General features: G+C 42.5%; 1 protein-coding gene across 1 annotated transcript in view; it reads left to right on the forward strand.

Annotated features, from left to right (window-relative positions):
- The window catches only part of LOC124716705 (organic solute transporter alpha-like protein), a 158,505-nt gene that overhangs the window by 95,590 nt on the left and 39,242 nt on the right, over positions 1–23,673 (forward strand). Inside the window, exon 3 of the mRNA XM_047243247.1 lies at positions 12,004–12,245. Within this exon, the coding sequence (XP_047099203.1) occupies positions 12,004–12,245 (242 nt within the window). The remainder of the gene's footprint in view (positions 1–12,003; positions 12,246–23,673) is intronic.

Below are 23,673 nucleotides of genomic sequence, written 5' to 3' on the forward strand. Positions count from 1 at the left end.
TCAAAATTAATTATTGAGACATGTTTTCTGCATAATAAACTGGTTAATGAGACTTAAATTCAAAATTCATTCTGTTTGCTCTAGCACACTATAAAAATAATTGTGGATAGGCTGTCACCTTGTCGTACGCCTGTTTTTATTTTGAAAGGCTGTGAAATTTGTCCCAGAAATTTAACTGTACAGACTGTAAGTGTTTCACGTTTTAAGTTCACCAGTTTAGACTATTCCAAATACTCGAATTATTTTATGTATAACTTCTCTGTCAACAGAATCAAAAGCCTGTTTGAAATCCACAAACATAGCTATAATGTCCTTTGAATTAAGTACTCTGTGGCGAATTACTGACTTAGGATTAAATATTTGTTCTGAGTATGACCTTCCCTTCCTAAAACCACCTTATATTCACCTAAATGACTGTTAGTGTTGTTTCTATTAATAAAATATTGGAAAATACTTTATACCCTACTAAAGGGATCCCTCTGTAGTTGCTTACATCCTGTTTATTACCTTTTTTGTGGAGTGGGTGTGACAAGGCAACTTTCCATTCTTATTTTCTTTCAAGAGTAAATTTAGCTTCGTAAGAGTGGAACTGTCAAACTACTGTTGTTTCTATTAATAAAATATTGGAAAATACTTTATACCCTACTAAAGGGATCCCTCTGTAGTTGCTTACATCCTGTTTATTACCTTTTTTGTGGAGTGGGTGTAACAAGGCAACTTTCCATTCTTATTTTCTTTCAAGAGTAAATTTAGCTTCGTAAGAGTGGAACTGTCAACCTACTGTCACATCGTAATTAACATCTTATTTTCAACATCTTCACATCATTTACCATCTTAGTAAATCAGTTACAGTTACAGAACGGTCCACTAACGACGTAATATGGGCGTCACATGAACTTGAAAGTGGTGATAAAGCCGAAGCAGTGTGTTGTAGGCAAGGATTACTCTGCTGGTCCCAAAGAGAGTAAATTCAGCTCATTTGCATGTCTTAGATTCAAGTGTGTTGTAGGCAAGGATTACTCTGCTGGTCCCAAAGAGAGTAAATTCAGCTCATTTGCATGTCTTAGATTCAAAGTTAGTTATTGAGACACGTTTATAACCGAAGCAGTGTGTTGTAGGTAAGGATTACTCTGCTGGTCCCAAAGAGGGTAAATTCAGCTCATTTGCATGTCTTAAATTCAAAATTAATTATTGAGACATGTTTTCTGCATAATAAACTGGTTAATGAGACTTAAATTCAAAATTCATTCTGTTTGCTCTAGCACACTATAAAAATAATTGTGGATAGGCTGTCACCTTGTCGTACGCCTGTTTTTATTTTGAAAGGCTGTGAAATTTGTCCCAGAAATTTAACTGTACAGACTGTAAGTGTTTCACGTTTTAAGTTCACCAGTTTAGACTATTCCAAATACTCGAATTATTTTATGTATAACTTCTCTGTCAACAGAATCAAAAGCCTGTTTGAAATCCACAAACATAGCTATAATGTCCTTTGAATTAAGTACTCTGTGGCGAATTACTGACTTAGGATTAAATATTTGTTCTGAGTATGACCTTCCCTTCCTAAAACCACCTTATATTCACCTAAATGACTGTTAGTGTTGTTTCTATTAATAAAATATTGGAAAATACTTTATACCCTACTAAAGGGATCCCTCTGTAGTTGCTTACATCCTGTTTATTACCTTTTTTGTGGAGTGGGTGTGACAAGGCAACTTTCCATTCTTATTTTCTTTCAAGAGTAAATTTAGCTTCGTAAGAGTGGAACTGTCGAACTACTGTTGTTTCTATTAATAAAATATTGGAAAATACTTTATACCCTACTAAAGGGATCCCTCTGTAGTTGCTTACATCCTGTTTATTACCTTTTTTGTGGAGTGGGTGTAACAAGGCAACTTTCCATTCTTATTTTCTTTCAAGAGTAAATTTAGCTTCGTAAGAGTGGAACTGTCAAACTACTGTCACATCGTAATTAACATCTTATTTTCAACATATTCACATCATTTACCATCTTAGTAAATCAGTTACAGTTACAGAACGGTCCACTAACGACGTAATATGGGCGTCACATGAACTTGAAAGTGGTGATAAAGCCGAAGCAGTGTGTTGTAGGCAAGGATTACTCTGCTGGTCCCAAAGAGAGTAAATTCAGCTCATTTGCATGTCTTAGATTCAAGTGTCTTGTAGGCAAGGATTACTCTGCTGGTCCCAAAGAGAGTAAATTCAGCTCATTTGCATGTCTTAGATTCAAAGTTAGTTATTGAGACACGTTTATAACCGAAGCAGTGTGTTGTAGGTAAGGATTACTCTGCTGGTCCCAAAGAGGGTAAATTCAGCTCATTTGCATGTCTTAAATTCAAAATTAATTATTGAGACATGTTTTCTGCATAATAAACTGGTTAATGAGTCTTAAATTCAAAATTCATTCTGTTTGCTCTAGCACACTATAAAAATAATTGTGGATAGGCTGTCACCTTGTCGTACGCCTGTTTCTATTTTGAAAGGCTGTGAAATTTGTCCCAGAAATTTAACCGTACAGACTGTAAGTGTTTCACGTTTTAAGTTCACCAGTTTAGACTATTCCAAATACTCGAATTATTTTATGTATAACTTCTCTGTCAACAGAATCAAAAGCCTGTTTGAAATCCACAAACATAGCTATAATGTCCTTTGAATTAAGTACTCTGTGGCGAATTACTGACTTAGGATTAAATATTTGTTCTGAGTATGACCTTCCCTTCCTAAAACCACCTTATATTCACCTAAATGACTGTTAGTGTTGTTTCTATTAATAAAATATTGGAAAATACTTTATACCCTACTAAAGGGATCCCTCTGTAGTTGCTTACATCCTGTTTATTACCTTTTTTGTGGAGTGGGTGTGACAAGGCAACTTTCCATTCTTATTTTCTTTCAAGAGTAAATTTAGCTTCGTAAGAGTGGAACTGTCAAACTACTGTTGTTTCTATTAATAAAATATTGGAAAATACTTTATACCCTACTAAAGGGATCCCTCTGTAGTTGCTTACATCCTGTTTATTACCTTTTTTGTGGAGTGGGTGTAACAAGGCAACTTTCCATTCTTATTTTCTTTCAAGAGTAAATTTAGCTTCGTAAGAGTGGAACTGTCAACCTACTGTCACATCGTAATTAACATCTTATTTTCAACATCTTCACATCATTTACCATCTTAGTAAATCAGTTACAGTTACAGAACGGTCCACTAACGACGTAATATGGGCGTCACATGAACTTGAAAGTGGTGATAAAGCCGAAGCAGTGTGTTGTAGGCAAGGATTACTCTGCTGGTCCCAAAGAGAGTAAATTCAGCTCATTTGCATGTCTTAGATTCAAGTGTGTTGTAGGCAAGGATTACTCTGCTGGTCCCAAAGAGAGTAAATTCAGCTCATTTGCATGTCTTAGATTCAAAGTTAGTTATTGAGACACGTTTATAACCGAAGCAGTGTGTTGTAGGTAAGGATTACTCTGCTGGTCCCAAAGAGGGTAAATTCAGCTCATTTGCATGTCTTAAATTCAAAATTAATTATTGAGACATGTTTTCTGCATAATAAACTGGTTAATGAGACTTAAATTCAAAATTCATTCTGTTTGCTCTAGCACACTATAAAAATAATTGTGGATAGGCTGTCACCTTGTCGTACGCCTGTTTTTATTTTGAAAGGCTGTGAAATTTGTCCCAGAAATTTAACTGTACAGACTGTAAGTGTTTCACGTTTTAAGTTCACCAGTTTAGACTATTCCAAATACTCGAATTATTTTATGTATAACTTCTCTGTCAACAGAATCAAAAGCCTGTTTGAAATCCACAAACATAGCTATAATGTCCTTTGAATTAAGTACTCTGTGGCGAATTACTGACTTAGGATTAAATATTTGTTCTGAGTATGACCTTCCCTTCCTAAAACCACCTTATATTCACCTAAATGACTGTTAGTGTTGTTTCTATTAATAAAATATTGGAAAATACTTTATACCCTACTAAAGGGATCCCTCTGTAGTTGCTTACATCCTGTTTATTACCTTTTTTGTGGAGTGGGTGTGACAAGGCAACTTTCCATTCTTATTTTCTTTCAAGAGTAAATTTAGCTTCGTAAGAGTGGAACTGTCAAACTACTGTTGTTTCTATTAATAAAATATTGGAAAATACTTTATACCCTACTAAAGGGATCCCTCTGTAGTTGCTTACATCCTGTTTATTACCTTTTTTGTGGAGTGGGTGTAACAAGGCAACTTTCCATTCTTATTTTCTTTCAAGAGTAAATTTAGCTTCGTAAGAGTGGAACTGTCAAACTACTGTCACATCGTAATTAACATCTTATTTTCAACATCTTCACATCATTTACCATCTTAGTAAATCAGTTACAGTTACAGAACGGTCCACTAACGACGTAATATGGGCGTCACATGAACTTGAAAGTGGTGATAAAGCCGAAGCAGTGTGTTGTAGGCAAGGATTACTCTGCTGGTCCCAAAGAGAGTAAATTCAGCTCATTTGCATGTCTTAGATTCAAGTGTCTTGTAGGCAAGGATTACTCTGCTGGTCCCAAAGAGAGTAAATTCAGCTCATTTGCATGTCTTAGATTCAAAGTTAGTTATTGAGACACGTTTATAACCGAAGCAGTGTGTTGTAGGTAAGGATTACTCTGCTGGTCCCAAAGAGGGTAAATTCAGCTCATTTGCATGTCTTAAATTCAAAATTAATTATTGAGACATGTTTTCTGCATAATAAACTGGTTAATGAGTCTTAAATTCAAAATTCATTATTGAGACATGTTTTCTGCATATTAAACTCGTTAACAGTAATAAACTCGTTAATGATTCGCAGTAACTGTACGTATTATTAAAATTGTTACCGTTACTTCCAAGTATATTAGTTTTATTCCCCACTAAATATAACAAATTTTAGAAATCGACTGCGAGAATCAAGAACTCTACGGGTCTTCGGCAAGGCCGTTGTTTTGGAGGTGTAGCAAACGCAAGCATCACCTTCGTTGGATGCAGAACCGTTTTTAATCCATATTTAAATCCATACTTCGCAAGCCACCTTACGGTGTGTGGCGGAGGGTACTTTGCGTAATATTGTCTCTTCCCTCTTTTCCTGTTCCAGTAGCAAACTGTTCGAACACGGGACTCTGTTCATGCCCCTTATGTATCCTACCAGGCCGGGTCGCATGACTCAACATGGTGTACGCTTTTAAACAATGAAATTCACCAACAGATGTGCAGTTGAGGTTTTAATTTACTTTATTTTTGCTACCAGTTCCGGCATTCCATGTGCCATTTTCAGGCCCCATATGCATCTCTAAAAAATAAATGATATTGGCATACTGGGCCATATTTTCCTGGATGTTGATATTTTTAAACTATATCCTAAGTGCTTCCTTCGAAGAGTTGAGCCACTTGGGATACGGTTTAGAATTCATGACAAGCTGGAACATATAGCCCAGTATGCTAATAGTGTTTATTTTGAGACATGCAAGTGGGGCCTGAAGATGGTATAATTTAATGCTGAAACTGCTAGCAAAAATAGAATAAAATAACATCTCAATGGCACGGCTGTAGGCAAATTTCATTGTTAAATACTCGACCAGCCGCTGACTCCTGCCCACAATGGATCAACAGAGATGGCTAGTTCTACCTGCCACGGTGAATGGCAAGTCTAATCAGTTACACATCCATTGTTTTGTATGTGTATGAGGCACACTTATATGCAATGAAGCACCAAAGAAATTGGTATAGGGATGCGTGTTAAAATACAGAAATATGTAAACAGGCAGAATACGGCGCTGCGGTCGGCAACGCCTATATATAGGGTGACCCTGATCTCAAACCCAGGAAAAAAACGTAGATACAACAATGAAAATGCACCACATTGTAGAGCATCTCAAAGAATTTATTTATTTATCATCAAAACACTTCTACATGTGAACCATTTGTAGCACTAAGAATATCGAGTCTACATTCAATTTCTTGCCAAGTTCTTTGTAACATTTCCTCTGTTATTGTTGCAGTCGCATTAGAGATATGATGTCGCAACGTAGGAATATCGCCCATTTGGTCGCATACGCGCGGTCCTTCACGAATCCCCACATGAAGAAATCAAGCGGCGTAATGTCGGGTGAACATGGCGGCCAGACAATGGGTCCTCCACATCCGATCCAACGATTGGGAAATTTCCTATCCAGGAACTTGCGAATGTGGCGGAGCTCCATCTTGCTGAAAAATGATGTTGGGTTGCAAATCTTGTATCTGAGGGTACAAAAACTGCTCCAACATGTAATGATACACTAACCCATTCACTGTTTGTTGCGCAAAGAAGATCGGTCCAACAATCCTGTCGTACATTAGCCCGCACCAGACGTTCAGTTTAGAGCTATCACAAACATGTTCAATGACAACGTGCGGATTTTGCGAACCCCAAATCCGAACGTTATGCCCATTAACCCTTTCTGATAGATGAAAGGTTTCCTCATTTAAGAATAAACATCTTTCCAGGTAGCTGGCATCCATATCAATATGCTGCAGCATATCCGCAGCAAATTGTTGCAAGAAACTTCCTATACCATTCCGTAATTGTTTTCACATCAGGTGGATCACATTCATACTCACGACGATAATTTCTTTGCACAGTAATCGGCGATTTTGTTCCTGCAAACCACACTACTGCTTGTGCACACTGCTGTGGAGTCGCCATTTTCACTTCATGCGACCATGCTCCACTCTGGCGACGATACTTGGCACTTCTGACGCGGAAACATAAATTCGTTGAGAGGCTCTACAATGTGGTACATTTTTCATTGTCGCATATACTGTGGTTTTTCTCTCCTGGGTCCCTGAAATCAGTGAGATTTGAGTTGAACATCCTGTAAGACAACAAGTGTCTGGCGCAGTTGTTAGGTCGGTTACTGTTCTGCAATGGTAGGTTATCAAGATTTAAGTGATTTTGTGTGTGGTGTTATATTCGTCGCACAAGCGATGGGACACAGTATCACCGAGGTAACGATGAAGTTGGGATTTTCCCATACGACCTTTTCAGGAATATAAGGAATCTGCTAAAACATTAAATCTCTGAAACTGCTGCGGCAAGAAAAAGATCCTGCACGAATGGGCTCAAATGTCTCTGAGCACTATGGGACTTAACATCTATGGTCATCAGTCCCCTAGAACTTTGAACTGCTTAAACCTAACTAACCTAAGGACATCACACACATCCATGCCCGAGGCAGGATTCGAACATGTGACCGTAGCAGACACACGGTTCCAGACTGAAGCGCCTAGAACTGCACAGCCCCGCCGGCCGGCTGCACGAATGGGACCAACAACGACTGATGAGGATCGTTCAGTGTAACAGAAATGCAACCCTTTCGAAAATTGCTGCAGACTTCAATGCTGGGTCATCAACAAGTGTCAGCTTGCAAACCATTCAACGAAGTATCATCGACATGGGCTTTCGGAGCCGAAGGCGCACTCGTGTACCCTTAATAACTTCATGACACAAAGTCTTACACCTCGCAGAGTCCATGGATTCATGAGGTTGTCTCCATACCTGTACACGTCCATCCGCTTGGTACAATTTGAAACGAGACTCGTCCGGCCAGGCAGCATGTTTCCGGTCATCAACACTCCTATGTCGGTGGGCCTGTCAACACAGACATTGGACTGTTGATGACTGGAAATATGTTGCCTGGTTGGACGGGTCTCGTTTTAAATTGTATTGAGCAGATGGACATGTTTGGCTATGGAGATAACCTCATGAATCCATGGACAATGCATGTTAGCAGGGAACTGTTCAGCTTGGTGGAGTCTCTGTAATGATGTGGGGCGTGTGTAGTTGGAGTGGTGTGGGACCCTTGATACGTCTAGATACGACTTCTGAGAGGTGAGACGCATCCATTCATGTCCATTGTGCGTTCCGACGGACTTGGACAATTCCAGCAGGACAATGCGACGCCTCAAACGTCCAAAATTGCTAAATGGCTCTGGAAACACTCTTCAGAGTTCACTTCCGCTGGCCGCCAAATTCTCCAGACATGAAAATTATTGGGCGTATGTAGGATGCCTTGCAGCATTCTGTTCTGAAGAGATCTCCACCCTCTAGTACTCTTAAGCCGTCGGCACACGGACCGTGCTGTCGAACGTTAACGTTGAGCGTGCCAAGTTCAACGTGCTGCTGAACGCTCAGCAACGATGCGACTTGGGCATACGGTACGTGGGCCCCAACGTGGTATACGCGATCGCAACGCACTCCAGCGGCAGTTGAGGGATGTTTCTAGTTCGTAAGTCACACTCTTTACTCAAAGAGCGCGCGTAAAAATTCCACGTTAGCTCTATTAAAATGTACATCTCCTCCATCGTCAACGAAAATGAAAGTACCATGTCCAGTCAATAAGGAGACAGGCTTATGAAAGTTCCATTACAAACAGTGCGGCACAAATTTGGAATCCTTCTCTGCATAAGATAAACATTATTTCATCATTTACGCATTTTAGTAAAACCCCAAGGTCAGTCTTACTTGGTCACTGTTCCTACCCAGTAGCATAATCTCTGCAACATGTCAATTACGAAGCGTAAAAGAAAAAGGAGCAATATATCTTTGTAGAAGTAGTGCAAGCTGTCCTGTAATTAAGCCAATCGAACAAAGTCACCCCTCAAAAAAAGGTGAACTTATATTTACATAACATCAAATATTATAGCATATACTTATATTAAACTAATAATAAAGTATCAGAACTAGATAAAAACGCAAATGTTAGGAAAAAATATTTGGGAGTGTTACGACGCGAACCACCGCCCTAACCAATACTCGTTAATGGACGGAGACGCTACTCATTACGCCTTTTTTTTTTTTTTTTTTTTTTGTGGTGGACAGGTGGGGGCTCGGGGGGCAAAGTGGGCAGTGGTCGAAACACGAGGCCTGGGCACAGCGTCCCCCTCACCACCACCGAGCCTGTGGTGCTTAGGGAAGTGGGAAACATAGGAATCAACAGTAGTGGAAGGCGTTGTTATTTATTTGTATTTGCATCTGTTTTTGTAATATTCACTCTTATCATGAAATTATGTGAGCACATCGGCGAAAGAGAAATAGAAATATAAATTCTGGGTAAAGAAAAAGAAAAGAAAAAGGAAAAGGAAAAGGAAAAGGAAAAGGAAAAAGAAATAAAATCCGCGCAATCTGCGACGCGCTCTCCCATCCGCGGAGGTCAGAAGTAGAATCGATCGTAGGCGGTTGAAACTCAGACACCGCCGGGGGAGGAGGGGTAGGTGCCCTCTGAACCAGGCACCCCCCAACTCATTGGAGGTCTAACAAAGACCGCTCGAAGACAGTTAGCAAATAGTGTTCGGTAACGTGGCGTGTTTTCGAGAGCTGCATGGGCTGTTCGTAAATAGGTCCAGAAGTCGAGGCGGGATTTAGGTCCCCCATGAAAGAGATAAGCGACCGCCCACCCTGAAAATCTCGAAACAAAACGGCTCTGAGCACTATGGGACTGAACTTCTGAGGTCATCAGTTCCCTAGAACTTAGAACTATTTAAACCTAACTAAGGACATCACACACATCCATGCCCGAAGCAGGATTCGAACCTGCGACCGTAGTGGTCGCGCGGTTCCAGACTGTAGTGCCTAGAACTGCTCGGCAACCTCGGCCGACTGAAAGTCTCATTTTGATCGTTTTCGTTCGTTGTATCTGCTCGGGGCGGACGTCGCAAGACAACCGTATCAGTTCGTCGTTGATCCATTAACTCAGTTTTTATTTATTACAGAGAGCAGCTAACACTCTGCCCGAACACTCTGAGTTACCGTGCCGGCGTCGCTAAACCAAAAACAGGCTTATACACCTTAAAAATATTGTTTTATCCAATTTAAAGACGTTAATCGTAGATAAAAAAAATAACAAATTGTAGGAAGAACAATACGTTTTGGGTGGATCTTCAGTGTGTCGCTTCCTTCAAATAGCCTACTCTCATAATACACAGGTTACAATAATTCTTTTGCCATGAATATGATGTCTCTCATTAATTAATTGGAACGAATCGCACAACTAACACCGGGTTTTCCAATGATTCTCAATTTGCTGGTGCTCAGAAACGGCATATATACATATAGGCTTCAAATGAACGCCAATATGGCGCCACACGACTCTGTACGGAAGGGAGACGGCGTGCGTGTGACGTAGGTGCCGTTGTGCCATCTCATTGGTGAACGCTCAGACGCACGCTCACAAGGGAACCTCCCCATCGCACCCCCCTCAGATTTAGTTATGAGCTGGCATAGTGGACAGGCCTTGAAAAACTGAACACAGGTCAATCGAGAAAACAGGAAGAAGTCATGTGGAACTATGAAAAAAATAAACAAAATATACAAACTGAGTAGTCCATGCGGAATATAAAACAACATCAGGGAGTGTGTGAGCTCAGGAGCGCCGTGGTCCCGTGATTAGCATGAGCACCTGCGGAATGACAGGTCCTTGATTCAAATCTTCCCTCGAGTGAAATGTTTACTTTCTTTATTTTCGCAAAGTTACGATCTGTCCGTTCGTTCATTGACGTCTCTGTTCACTGTAATAAGCTTAGTGTCTGTGTTTTGCGACCGCACCGCAAAACCGTGCGATTAGTAGACGAAAGGACGTGCCTCTCCAGTGGGAACCGAAAACATTTAATCGCAAGTTCATATTCTATCCGACACTATTGACGACACGTGCGTCACATGACAGGAATATGTTGTCGACCAACCTAACTTGTACACTTGGGGAATGGGTAAAAAGATTCTTCTACCTTTCCCGATTTAGGTTTTCTTGTGGATGTGATAATCACTCCCAAAAAAGTGATGAAAACATAAGAGTTTGTCACATAAACTGCAACAAATGAATACAACAGTTTCACAGTCGCACAGTTTTCCTTGTGCTCTGTCAAAACATACGTTTTTAACGTTTTCAATTTTTTCCGTGTGTAGACCGTCAACTCCTGCATGTGTCCAAGCAAATCTGAACATGTCCTGGAATTTTGGAGAGCGAAGTTGATTATGTGTGAGTGCCTGAACTTTGATAATTGACACACGAATACGTTAACAATACTGCTCTGTGTACCTGTGCAGCTTCGCAAAATCATAGAATCTTTTCACAAAGTATTTGACTTGCCGAAAACCAAACACATCTAACGCTTGCACAAGAGGTTTACAACCTGGAGGAATGGTAATGACGTCTACTCCCACACTAAAATTGTACAATGCCTGATCCTTATGTCCTGTATAGCTGCCAAGGAGATAATAATTGTCAGAAAATAAAAAAGTAAAACTTTTCACTCGAGGGAAGATTTCAACCAAGCACCTCTTGTGCCGTAGCTGCTCACGCTAACCACGGGACCACGGCGCTTCTGAGCTCACATTCTCCTTGATGTTGCTTATCTTACACTTGGACTACTCAGTTTGTATATTTTGCTTATTTTTTTCATAATTCCACACAACTTCTTCCTGTTTTCTCGATTGATCTGTGTTCAGTTTTTCAAGGCCTATCTACTGTGCAACTTATAACTAAATCTGAGGGGGGTGCGATGGGGAGGTTCCCTTGTCAGAATATCTGACATGCCAGATATTGCTCTGCACTTTCGGAAAGACTCCCGAGCTTGCTATTCCACGCTACGACGTCAGAAACTCGGCACTCTCAACGCTCAACGTTCGGATGCACGGTCTGTGTGCCGACGACTTTAGGGAGTTACGGGCAGCTCTGCAGGATTCATGGTGTCAACTCCCTCCAGCACTACTTCAGTCATTAGTCGAGTCCATGCCACGTCGTGTTGCAGCACTTCAGTGTGCTCGCTGGGACCCTACACGGTATTAGTCAGGTGTACCAGTGTATGACTGTGCCTGCTGGATGCTTCACCTTCTTTGTCACGCAGTGTATCTGAATAGAGGTTAATTTGTGTAGAACCACATCCAGTATCTTCCAAGTGTCCGTGTTCCACGACCCACTGGCGGTTGTGCTGTTGCAGGTGTCGGCCACCATCACGTACCTGGCAGTGCTGGTTCCCCGCGCGCACTTCCTGGTGCAGGTGGTGACGCAGGGCATGTTCGTGGTGTGCCTGTACCAGATGTTCTCGCTGTTGGTGGCCTACCTGGGCGGCGAGGAGGAGTTGTCCGCGCGGCTGTCCACAGCCACCATACAGCCAGTCACGGGGCCCTGCTGCTGTTTCCCGTGCTGCCGCTACTGCTGCAAGCCCATCCCCGTCACCAGGTGAGTGCACAGGGATGCGCTATCTGTATCGGGCACCCATACCTAATGCGGAATTGGCCGCTAGATGACATTAGAGTAGGGGGGATCAGTAGAGATGCAGTAGCAGGAGGAAGGGTGGGTTAGGAGAGCTCAGTGACTTTGAATGTCGACTTGTCATTGGATGCTAAGTGAGCAAGAAATCCATCAGCTAAATGTCAGCCGTTCTAAAGCTGCCCAAATCGACTGTTGATGATGTACATCTACATTTATACTCCGCAAGCCACCCAACGGTGTGTGGCGGAGGGCACTTTACGTGCCACTGTCATTACCTCCCTTTTCTGTTCCAGTCGCTTATGGTTCGCGGGAAGGACGACTGCCGGAAAGCCTCCGTGCGCGCTCGAATCTCTCTAATTTTACATTCGTGATCTCCTCGGGAGGTATAAGTAGGGGGAAGCAATATATTCGATACCTCATTCAGATACACACACTCTCGAAACCTGGACAGCAAGCTACACCGCGATGCAGAGCGCATCTCTTGCAGAGTCTGCCACTTGACTTTGCTAAACATCTCCTTAACGCTATCGCGCTTACCAAATTACCCTGTGACAAAACGCGCCGCTCTTCGTTGGATCTTCTCTATCTCCTCCGTCAACCCGACCTGGTACGGATCCCACACTGATGAGCAATACTCAAGTAAAGGTCGAACGAGTGTTTTGTAAGCCACCTCCTTTGTTGATGGACTACATTTTCTAAGGACTCTCCCAATGCATCTCAACCTGGCACCCGCCTTACCAACAATTACTTTTATATGATCATTCCACTTCAAATCGTTCCGCACGCATACTCCCAGATATTTTACAGAAGTAACTGCTACCAGTGTTTGTTCCGCTATCACATAATCATACAATAAAGAATCCTTCTTTCTATGTATTAGCATTACATTACATTTGTCTATGTTAAGGGTCAGTTGCCACTCCCTGCACCAAGTGCCTATCCGCTGCAGATCTTCCTGCATTTGGCTGCAATTTTCTAATGCTGCAACTTCTCTGTATACTACAGCATCATCCGCGAAAAGCCGCATGAAACTTCCGACACTATCTACTAGGTCATTTATATATATTGTGAAAAGCAATGGTCCCATATCACTCCCCTGTGGCACGCCAGAGGTTACTTTAACGTCTGTAGACCTCTCTCCATTGAGAACAACATGCTGTGTTCTGTTTGCTAAAAATTCTTCAATCCAGCCACACAGCTGGTCTCATATTCCGTAGGCTCTTACTTTTTTTATCAGGCGACAGTGCGGAACTGTATCGAACGCCTTCCGGAAGTCAAGGAAAATAGCATCTACCTGGGAGCCTGTATCTAATATTTTCTGGGTCTCATGAACAAATAAAGCGAGTTGGGTCTCACAAGATCGCTGTTTCCGGAATCCATGATGATTCCTACTTAGTAGATTCTGGGTTTCTAGAAACGACATGATACGCGAGCAAAAAACGTGTTCTAAAATTCTACAACAGATCGACGTCAGAGATATAGGTCTATAGTTTTGCGCATCTGCTCGACGACCCTTCTTGAAGACTGGGACTACCTGTGCTCTTTTTCAATCATTTGGAACCCTCCGTTCCTCTAGAGACTTGCGGTACACGGCTGTTAGAAGGGGGGCAAGTTCTTTCGCGTACTCTGCGTAGAATCGAATTGGTATCCCGTCAGGTCCAGTGGATTTTCCTCTGCTGAGTGATTCCAGTTGCTTTTCTATTCCTTGTACACTTATTTCGATGTCAGTCATTTTTTCGTTTGTGCGAGGATTTAGAGAAAGAACTGCAGTGCGGTCTTCCTCTGTGAAACAGCTTTGGAAAAAGGTGTTTAGTATTTCAGCTTTAAGCGTGTCATCCTCTGTTTCAATGCCATCATCATCCCGGAGTGTCTGGATATGCTGTTTCGAGCCACTTACTGATTTAATGTAAGACCAGAACTTCCTAGGATTTTCTGTCAAGTCGGTACATAGAATTGTACTTTCCAATTCACTGAACGCTTCACGCTAAGTTTGACATCGTTTAGCTAGTTTGTCTGAGAGGTTTTGGCTGCGTTTAAACTTGCAGTGAAGCTCTCTTTGCTTTCGCAGTAGTTTCCTAACTGTGTTGTTGAACCACGGTGGGTTTTTCCCGTCCATCACAGTTTTACTCGGCACGTACCTGTCTAAAACGCATTTTACGATTGCCTTGAACTTTTTCCATAAACACTCAACATTGTCAGTGTCGGAACAGAAATTTTCGTTTTGATCTGTTAGGTAGTCTGAAATCTGCCTTCTATTACTCCTGCTAAACAGATAAACCTTCCTCCCTTTTTCTTATATTCCTATTTACTTCCATATTCAGGGATGCTGCAACGGCCTTATTATCACTGATTCCCTGTTCTGCGCTTACAGAGTCGAAAAGTTCGGGTCTGTTTGTTATCAGTAGGTCCAAGATGTTATCTGCACGAGTCGGTTCTCTGTTTAATTGCTCGAGGTAATTTTCGGATAGTGCACTCAGTATAATGTCACTCGATCCTTTGTCCCTACCAGACTAATTGCGATAGTGCATCAATTGTTCTTTGAGCCGGTCGAAGTGGTCGAGCGGTTCTAGGCGCTACAGTCTGGAACCGCGCTTATCTGCCACTTACTGTGCATGGTGACCTTGGAGATCCTGTCACCCACAGTTGATATATCGCTCCCAACGCCGTTTCCACTTCAGGAAGCAGTCTTGGTACGCCTCTTGCTGGATCGCGCGAAGCACCGTCCGCCAATTCTTTTTTATTTCGTCTGTCGTTGCAAATCTTCGTCCTTTCAGCGGGGTTTTCAACTTTGTAAATAAAGAAAAGTCCGCAGGGGCCAGGTCCGGGGAGTATGGAGAATGAGGTAGCACAGTGATTTCGTTTCTTGCGCAACAGCCACGCACCAACAGGGATGAATTTGCTCACGTGTTATCGTGGTGCAAAGGCCGTGAATTGTCTCGCCACATTTCAGGCCGTTTCCTTCTCACATCTCGTCACAGGTGTCGCAACACGTCCCGGTAGCACTATCGATCAACAGTAACGTGGATTATGAAAGGTGGCTACACTGAGTCACAGTGCCAAAGATTATTATTCCGCCGACTCTACTGGAGCAGTAGTAGTTGAGAGGATGTCGAGGGCAGTTGTTGTTCTGTTGGGCGAGAGAGTAGATGCTGTTCGGTTGGTGTAATGTATAGGGAATACAAAGGTCTCAAAAATGAGATCGACAGGAAGTGCAAAAGCGCTAAGCAGGGATGGCTAGAGGACAAATGTAAGGATGTAGAGGCTTATCTCACTAGGGGTAAGAGAGATACTGCCTACAGGAAAATTAAAGAGACCTTTGGAGAAAAGAGAGCCACTTGTATGAATATAAAGAGCTCAGATGGAAACCCAGTTCTAAGCAAAGAAGGGAAAGCAGAAAGGTGGAAGGAGTATATAGAGGGTCTATGCAAGGGCGATGTACTTGAGGACAATATTATGGAAATGGAAGAGCATGTAGATGAAGATGAAATCGGAGATACTATAATGCGCGAAGAGTTTGACAGAGCACTGAAAGAAATGAGTCGAAACAAGGCCCCGCGAGTAGACAACATTCCACTGGAACTACTGACGGCCTTGGGAGAGCCAGTCTTACCAAAACTCTACCACCAGGTGAGCAAGATGTATGAGACAGACGAAATACCCCCAGACTTCAAGAAGAATATAATAATTCCAATCCCAAAGAGAGTAGGTGTTGACAGATGTGAAAATTACCGAACTATCAGTTTAATAAGTCACAGCTGCAAAATACTAACGAGAATTCTTTACAAACGAATGGAAAAACTGGTAGAAGCCGACCTCGGCCAAGATCAGTTTGGATTCTGCAGAAATGTTGGAACACGTGAGGCAATACTGACCCTACGACTTATCTTAGAAAATAGATTAAGGAAAAGCAAACCTACATTTCTAACATTTGTAGACTTAGAGAAAGCATTTACCAATGTTAACTAGAATACTCTGTTTCAAATTCTAAAGGTGGCAGGGGTAAAATACAGGGAGCGAAAGGCTATTTACAATTTGTACAGAAACCAGATGGCAGTTATAAGAGTCGAGGGGTTGGGGGAGTGAGACAGGGTTGTAGCCTCTCCCCGATGTTATTCAATCTGTATATTGAGTAAGCAGTAAAGGAAACAAAAGAAAAATTCGGGGTAGGTATTAGAGTCCAAGGAGAAGAAATAAAAACTTTGAAGTTCGCCGATGACATTGTATCTCTGTCAGAGACAGCAAAAGACTTGGAAGAGCAGTTGAACGGAATGGACAGTGTCTTGAAAGGAGGATATAAGATGAACATCAACAAAAGCAAAACGAGGATAATGGAATGTAGTGTAATTAAGTCGGGTGATGCTGAGGGAATTAGATTAAGAAATGAGACACTTAAAGTAGTAAAGGAGTTTTGCTATTTGGGTAGCAAAATAACTGATGATGGTCGAAGTAGAGAGGATATAAAATGTAGACTGGCAATGGCAAGGAAAGCGTTTCTGAAGAAGAGGAATTATTTAACATCGAGTACAGATTTAAGTGTCAGGATTTCGTTTCTGAAAGTATTTGTATGGAGTGTGGCCATGTATGGAAGTGAAACACGGACGATAAATAGTTTGGACAAGAAGAGAATAGAAGCTTTTGAAATGTGGTACTACAGAAGAATGCTGAAGATTAGATGGGTAGATCACATAACTAATGAGGAGGTACTGAATAGAATTGGGGAGAAGAGGAGTTTGTGGCACAACTTGACTAGAAGAAGGGATCGGTTGGTAGGACACGTTCTGAGGCATCAAGGGATCACCAATTTAGTACTGGAGGGCAGCGTGGAGGGTAAAAATCGTAGGGAGACCAAGAGATGAATACACTAAGCAGATTCAGAAGGATGTAGGCTGCAGTAGGTACTGGGAGATGAAGCAGCTTGCACAGGATACAGTAGCATGGAGAGCTGCATCAAACCAGTCCCAGGACTGCGGACCACAACTTAAAAATGAAAACTCAAAACGATATGTAAGTCGTTGTCCACTGGCTGACGCCGATGCCTTTGGCTCTGGAGCGCCCTCTCTCTACGCGATAGACGGGGTGTTCAAAAAGTCTCTCCGCAGTGCCGTATGACTGTTAGCCGTGCGTGCCTGCCTGGGTTCCTTCCCTTCAAGTGGACTCCCCCAACATTCCACTGTTTCGTTTATCTTAGCTAGCGTCAGTAGTATCGTTGGTGTGTGCATTACGTGTTGACGCGAACGTTTTAAGTTTAGTTCATTTGTTCGTTTGTTTCGTTTTCGTCACTGTTATAATGCTAACCGTTGCAGAACGTGTGTTTTTAGTCGAACAACTGTTCAAAGCTGGCGGTAAATACACAGTTTCAGTTCGTCCCAAACACTTAATTCAGTTTTCCCGGAGACAACACTTCCACATCGCGAAACTGTGCCAGATTTGATTAAAGAATTTCAAAGTACGGGTTCAGTGACAGATGCACCGAGAAGCGATCGTCCTAGCGTTTTGTCTGATGATAAACCAGTCGATATTTCCGAAAAAATGTCCATGAGTCCGAACAAGTCAGTAAGAAAAACTTGCCCAGGAAATCGATATTGTTGTCAGAACGGCCTATACAGCTCTAAGGAAAAAATTAGAACTTTTCCCATACAAAGTGACAGTCGTGCAAGAACTGAAAAGTACTGATGATGGCAAGAGACTGCATTATTGTCGATGGTTGAAAAATTTCGTTCAACAAAATGGAAGGGATATTCTTGTGGAGACATGGCTTAGCAACAGCCTGGGGGATGTTTCCAGAATCCTTTCTTTCAGGAGTGCTAGTTCTGCAAGGTTCACAGGAGAGCTTCTGGAAAAGTTTGGAATGTAGGAGACGAGGTACTGGCAGAAGTAAAGCTGTGAGGACGGGACGCGAGTCGTGCTTGGGTAGCTCAGTTGGTAGACCGCTTGCCCGCGAAAGGCAAAGGTCCCGAGTTCGAGTCTCGGCCGGGCACACAGTTTTAATCTGCCAGGAAGTTTCATATCAGCGCACACTCCGCTGCAGCGTGAAAATCTCATTCAGCGATATTCTTAATGAAACGTTTTTCACTGATGAGGCGTGGTTTCATTTATCCGGGTGGATGAACTCGCAAAATTCTCGTGTGTGGAGTACTACAAATCCACTCTGTATTCATGAGACACCATTTCATTCTGTCAAAATAGGAGTTTGGATTGCAATTTCTAGACGTCGGATTGTGGGTATCATATTTTTCAAAGAAATAATAAACGCACAACGCTACTGCAGTGATATTCTGTACCCACTCATAGGAGAACATGTATTAAGTGAAATACTGAACGGTTATTTTCAACAAGGTGGTGCAACCGCGCATACAGCTCGCGTTTAAGTGTCACTGCTTGCTGATGTTTCTGGTGATCGCATAATTTCACAGGTACTTTGGCCTCCGCGATCGCCTGGGGTGCAGCGACAGCAACTGTCTATAAAAACCGTCCAAAATCCATCGATGAATTGCAAATTGCAATATCCACTTTCACTGCTTCTGGTACAGAAGAAATGTATTAGCTTGTGTTTGAAAACATGCTTAGGCGAATTGAATTGTGTATTCAGCAACATTTAATGTGAAAATTTGTAAGTAAAAATGAATATTCAATAAATTAATAACTTGTATTTCATTAAGTTTCATTTCGTTATATTCACTGTGGCATACGGCACGCGCGGCTAACAATCATACGGCACTGCGGAGAGACTTTTTGAACACCCCGTACTTCGTGGCTGCTTAAGCATCAGCACCAGTTGCAGTGACTGAGGCATCCACAGCGGATCAGTTGCAGTCGCCATGCATCGGTTTAGAGTATACTTTTACATCATTGGCTCCTCTATGTAATATAGCACTTCTACTTTTCAGAATGAGATTTTCACTCTGCAGCGGAGTGTGCGCTGATATGAAACTTCCTGGCAGATTAAAACTGTGTGCCGGACCGAGACTCGAACTCAGGACCTTTACCTTTCACTGGCAAGTGCTCTACCAACTGAGCTACCCAAGCACGACTCACGGCCCGTCCTCACAGCTTTACGAGGTGCATTCAAGTTGTAAGGCCTCCGATTTTGTTTCTCCAGACTGGAAAGAGACAGAAACATGTGCATTGTTTTAAAATGAGGTCGCGTTCATTGTCAATACGTCCCAGAGATGGCAGCACCGTACGGCAGATGGAATTTTACCGCCAGCGGCGGGAATGAGAACTGTTTTAAATACTTAAAATGGCGACGTTTTCCTTACTTGAACAGCGTGCAATCATTCGCTTTCTGAATGTGCGTGGTGTGAAACCAATTGAAATTCATCGACAGTTGAAGGAGACATGTGGTGATGGAGTTATGGATGTGTCTAAAGTGCGTTCGTGGGTGCGACAGTTTAATGAAGGCAGAACATCGTGTGACAACAAACCGAAACAACCTCAGGCTCGCACAAGCCGGTCTGACAACATGATCGAGAAAGTGGAGAGAATTGTTTTGGGGGATCGCCGAATGACTGTTGAACAGATCGCCTCCAGAGTTGGCATTTCTCTGGGTTCTGTGTACACAATCCTGCATGACGACCTGAAAATGCGAAAAGTGTCATCCAGGTGGATGCCACGACTGTTGACGGACGACCACACGGCTGCCCGTGTGGCATGTTGTCAAGCAATGTTGACGCGCAACGACAGCACGAATGGGACTTTCTTTTCGTCGGTTGTGACAATGGATGAGACGTGGATGCCATTTTTCAATCCAGAAACAAAGCGCCAGTCAGCTCAATGGAAGCACACAGATTCAACGCCACCAAAAAAATTTCGGGTAACCGCCAGTGCTGACAAAATGATGGTGTCCACGTTCTGGGACAGCGAGGGCGTAATCCTTACCCATTGCGTTCCAAAGGGCACTACGGTAACAGGTGCATCCTACGAAAATGTTTTGAAGAACAAATTCCTTCCTGCACTGCAACAAAAACGTCCGGGAAGGGCTGCGCATGTGCTGTTTCATCAAGACAACGCACCCGCACATCGAGCTAACGCTACACAACAGTTTCTTCGCGATAACAACTTTGAAGTGATTCCTCATGATCCCTGCTCACCTGACCTGGCTCCTAGTGACTTTTGGCTTTTTCCAACAATGAAAGACACTCTCCGTGGCCGCACATTCACCAGCCGTGCTGCTATTGCCTCAGCGATTTTCCAGTGGTCAAGACAGACTCCTAAAGAAGCCTTCGCCGCTGCCATGGAATCATGGCGTCAGCGTTGTGAAAAATGTGTACGTCTGCAGGGCGATTACGTCGAGAAGTAACGCCAGTTTCATCGATTTAGGGTGATTAGTTAATTAGAAAAAAAATCGGAGGCCTTAGAACTTGAATGCATCTCGTACTTCTGCCAGTATCTCGTCTCCTACCTTCCAAACTTTGCAGAAGCTCTCCTGCGAAACTTTCAGAACTAGCACTAGACCCGAGTTCGAGTCTCGGTCCGACACACAGTTTTAATCTGCCAGGAAGTTTCACTTTTACTTTTGTTATAACAGTGCAAACTCTGATGATGGCCTGTAATTAAATATCCGAAACCGGTCAGAAGTTAACATCGACTCCCATCGAGAATGTTTTTGATTAATTTTGTAACAGTTTGTCCCTGTGGCCCGAATTCATGATGAACAAAGGTAAAAATCGTAGAGTGAGACCAAGAAATGAATACACTAAAGAGATTCAGAAGGATGTAGGTTGCAGTAGGTATTGGGAGATGAAGAAGCTTGCGCGGGATAGAGTAGCATGGATAGCTGCATCAAACCAGTCTCAGGACTGAAGACCGCAACAATAACAACAACAACATAATTCTTCAAAGTCGAAGAAAACTATCAGCTTGGCTCATATATTTGACCTGACATGACGAGGTCCTTTTGATAGTGGAGAACCTTTCCAGACACATTGTGTAGACTGAAATTTGGTCTGAATATCATAACCGTAAACTCACGCCTCATCACCAGTTACGATTCTCTTAAGGATCATCTCAGCTATCTCGAAATTCACAAACTGTGCGACATAACGTGAACGTTCTACTCAATACAGCACTGGACAATAACTAACAGACATACAACAATGAAACTTCTGGCGGTTACACATTAAACACAGGCGTGTGCAGGGAGGCCAACCGCATTTCGGTCCAACACACCATTGGCGCGAAATAACGAATTTTTTGAACCGACCTCGTATTAAGCGGAAATGTGAAGGAGGAACCACAATTAAACCAATACCAGCCAGGCAAACTTCATGTACTGATAGAACGGGACCATGGAGCATTGCAGAATGGAGTTGTTAAAAAGCACGTGAAATCAGCACAAGGCGTCTCTCATTAAGTTTCAATGTGCTACCAGTAACCAAACTGTCACAATGATACCGAGTTAAAAAGAATAGGATACGACGGTCAACTTGTCCCTCATAAGCCAGGTATTTCTGTAGTCAATGCTAAGTAATGCCAAGTGACATCCACCCCCGGTAGCTGAGTGGTCAGCGTGACAGAATGTCAGTCGTAAAGGCCCGGGTTCGATTGCCGGCTGGGTCGGAGATTTTCTCTGGTCAGGGACTGGGTGTGGTGTTGTCCTAAACAACATCATTTCATCCCCATCGGCGCGCAAATCGCCGAAGTGGTGTCCAATCGAAAGACTTGCTCCCGGCGAACGGTCTACCCGACGGGAGGCCCTAGTCACACGGAATAAAATAATAATTGGATCCTTTTACCAACCTCCCAATCCAATTGGTACAGTTGCTGAAAGGTTCAAAGAAAACTCGAGTTTCATTTCAGACACGTACCCGAATCATACGATTATAGTTGGTGGTGACTTAAATTTACCCTTGATATGTTGGCGAAAATACATGTTTCATTCCGGAGGTACGCATAAAACATTATCCGAAATTGTGCTAAATGTATTCTCTGAAAATTATTTCGAGCAGTTACATGAGGCCATGCGAATAGTAAACGATTGTGAAAACATACTTGACCTCTTAGCAACAAATAATCCTGAGTTGACAACAAGCATCAAAACGGATACAGGGATTAGTGAACACAGGGTTGTCGTAGCGAGATTGAATATTGGAATCCCCAGATCCTCCAAAAATAAGCTAAAAATATACCTATTCAAAAAAGCAGATAAGAATTCACTTGACGCCTTCCTGAGAGACAATCTCCACTCATTCCAAATTAATAATATAAGTGTAGACCAGATGTGGCTTGAATTCAAAGACAGTATCGGCAGCAATTGAGAGATTTATACCAAAAAAATTAACAAACGACGGAGCTGATCCTCCTTGGTACACAAAACGGGTCAGAATACTGTTGCAGAAACAACGAACCAAACAATGCCCTCTTTGCGCGATAGCAATGGAGATACTATCGAAGACAGAGCTGCCAGCAGAGGTACTAAACACAGCCTTCAGAAATGCCTTCATAAAAGAAGACGAAGTAAATATTCCAGAATTTGAATCAAGAACAGCTGCCAGCATGAGTAACTCAGAAGTGAATATCCTCGGAGTAGTGAAGCATCTTAAATCACTTGATAAAAGCAAGTCTTCTGGTCCAGACTGTATACCAGTTAGGTTCCTTTAAGAGTATGCAGATGCATTAGCTCCATACTTAACAATCATAAACAACCGTTCGCTCGACGAAAGATCCCTACACAAAGACTGGAAACTTGCACAGGTCACACCAACATTCAAGAATGGTAGTAGAAGTAATCCACTTAATTACAGGCCCATATCGTTGACGTCGATATGCGGCAGGAATCTGGAACATATATTGTGTGAGAAAGTTACGAATTACCTCGAAGAAAACGGACTATTGACACACTGTCAACATGGGTTTAGAAAACATCATTCTTGTGAAACAGAACTAGCTCTTTATTCGCATGAAGTGCTGGGTGCTATTGATAAGGGATTTCAGATCGATTCCGTATTTCTGGATTTCCGGAAGGCTTTTGACACTGTACCACACAAGCGGCTCGTAGTGAAATTGCATGCTTATGGAATATCGTCTCAGTTATGTGACTGGATTCGTGATATCCTGTCAGAGAGGTCACAGTTCGTAGTCGTCGAGTAAAACAGAAGTGATTTCTAACGTTCCCCAAGGTAGTGTTACAGGCCCTTTGCTGTTCCCTATCTGAGCAGCCGTCTTAGGTTGTTTGCAGATGACGCTGTCGTTTATCGACTAATAAAGTCAACAAATTGCAAAACGATTTCGAAAAGATATCTGAATGGTGCGAAAATTGGCAGTTGATCCTAAAAAACGAAAAGTGTGAGGTCATTCACGTAAGTGCTAAAAGGAATCAATTGAAGTTCGGTTACATTATAAATCAGTCAAAGCTAAGGCCCGTAATGCAACTAAATACCTAGGAATTACAATTACG

The sequence above is a fragment of the Schistocerca piceifrons genome, chromosome 9 (genome assembly GCF_021461385.2).
Source record: "Schistocerca piceifrons isolate TAMUIC-IGC-003096 chromosome 9, iqSchPice1.1, whole genome shotgun sequence".
Taxonomy (NCBI): domain Eukaryota; kingdom Metazoa; phylum Arthropoda; class Insecta; order Orthoptera; family Acrididae; genus Schistocerca; species Schistocerca piceifrons.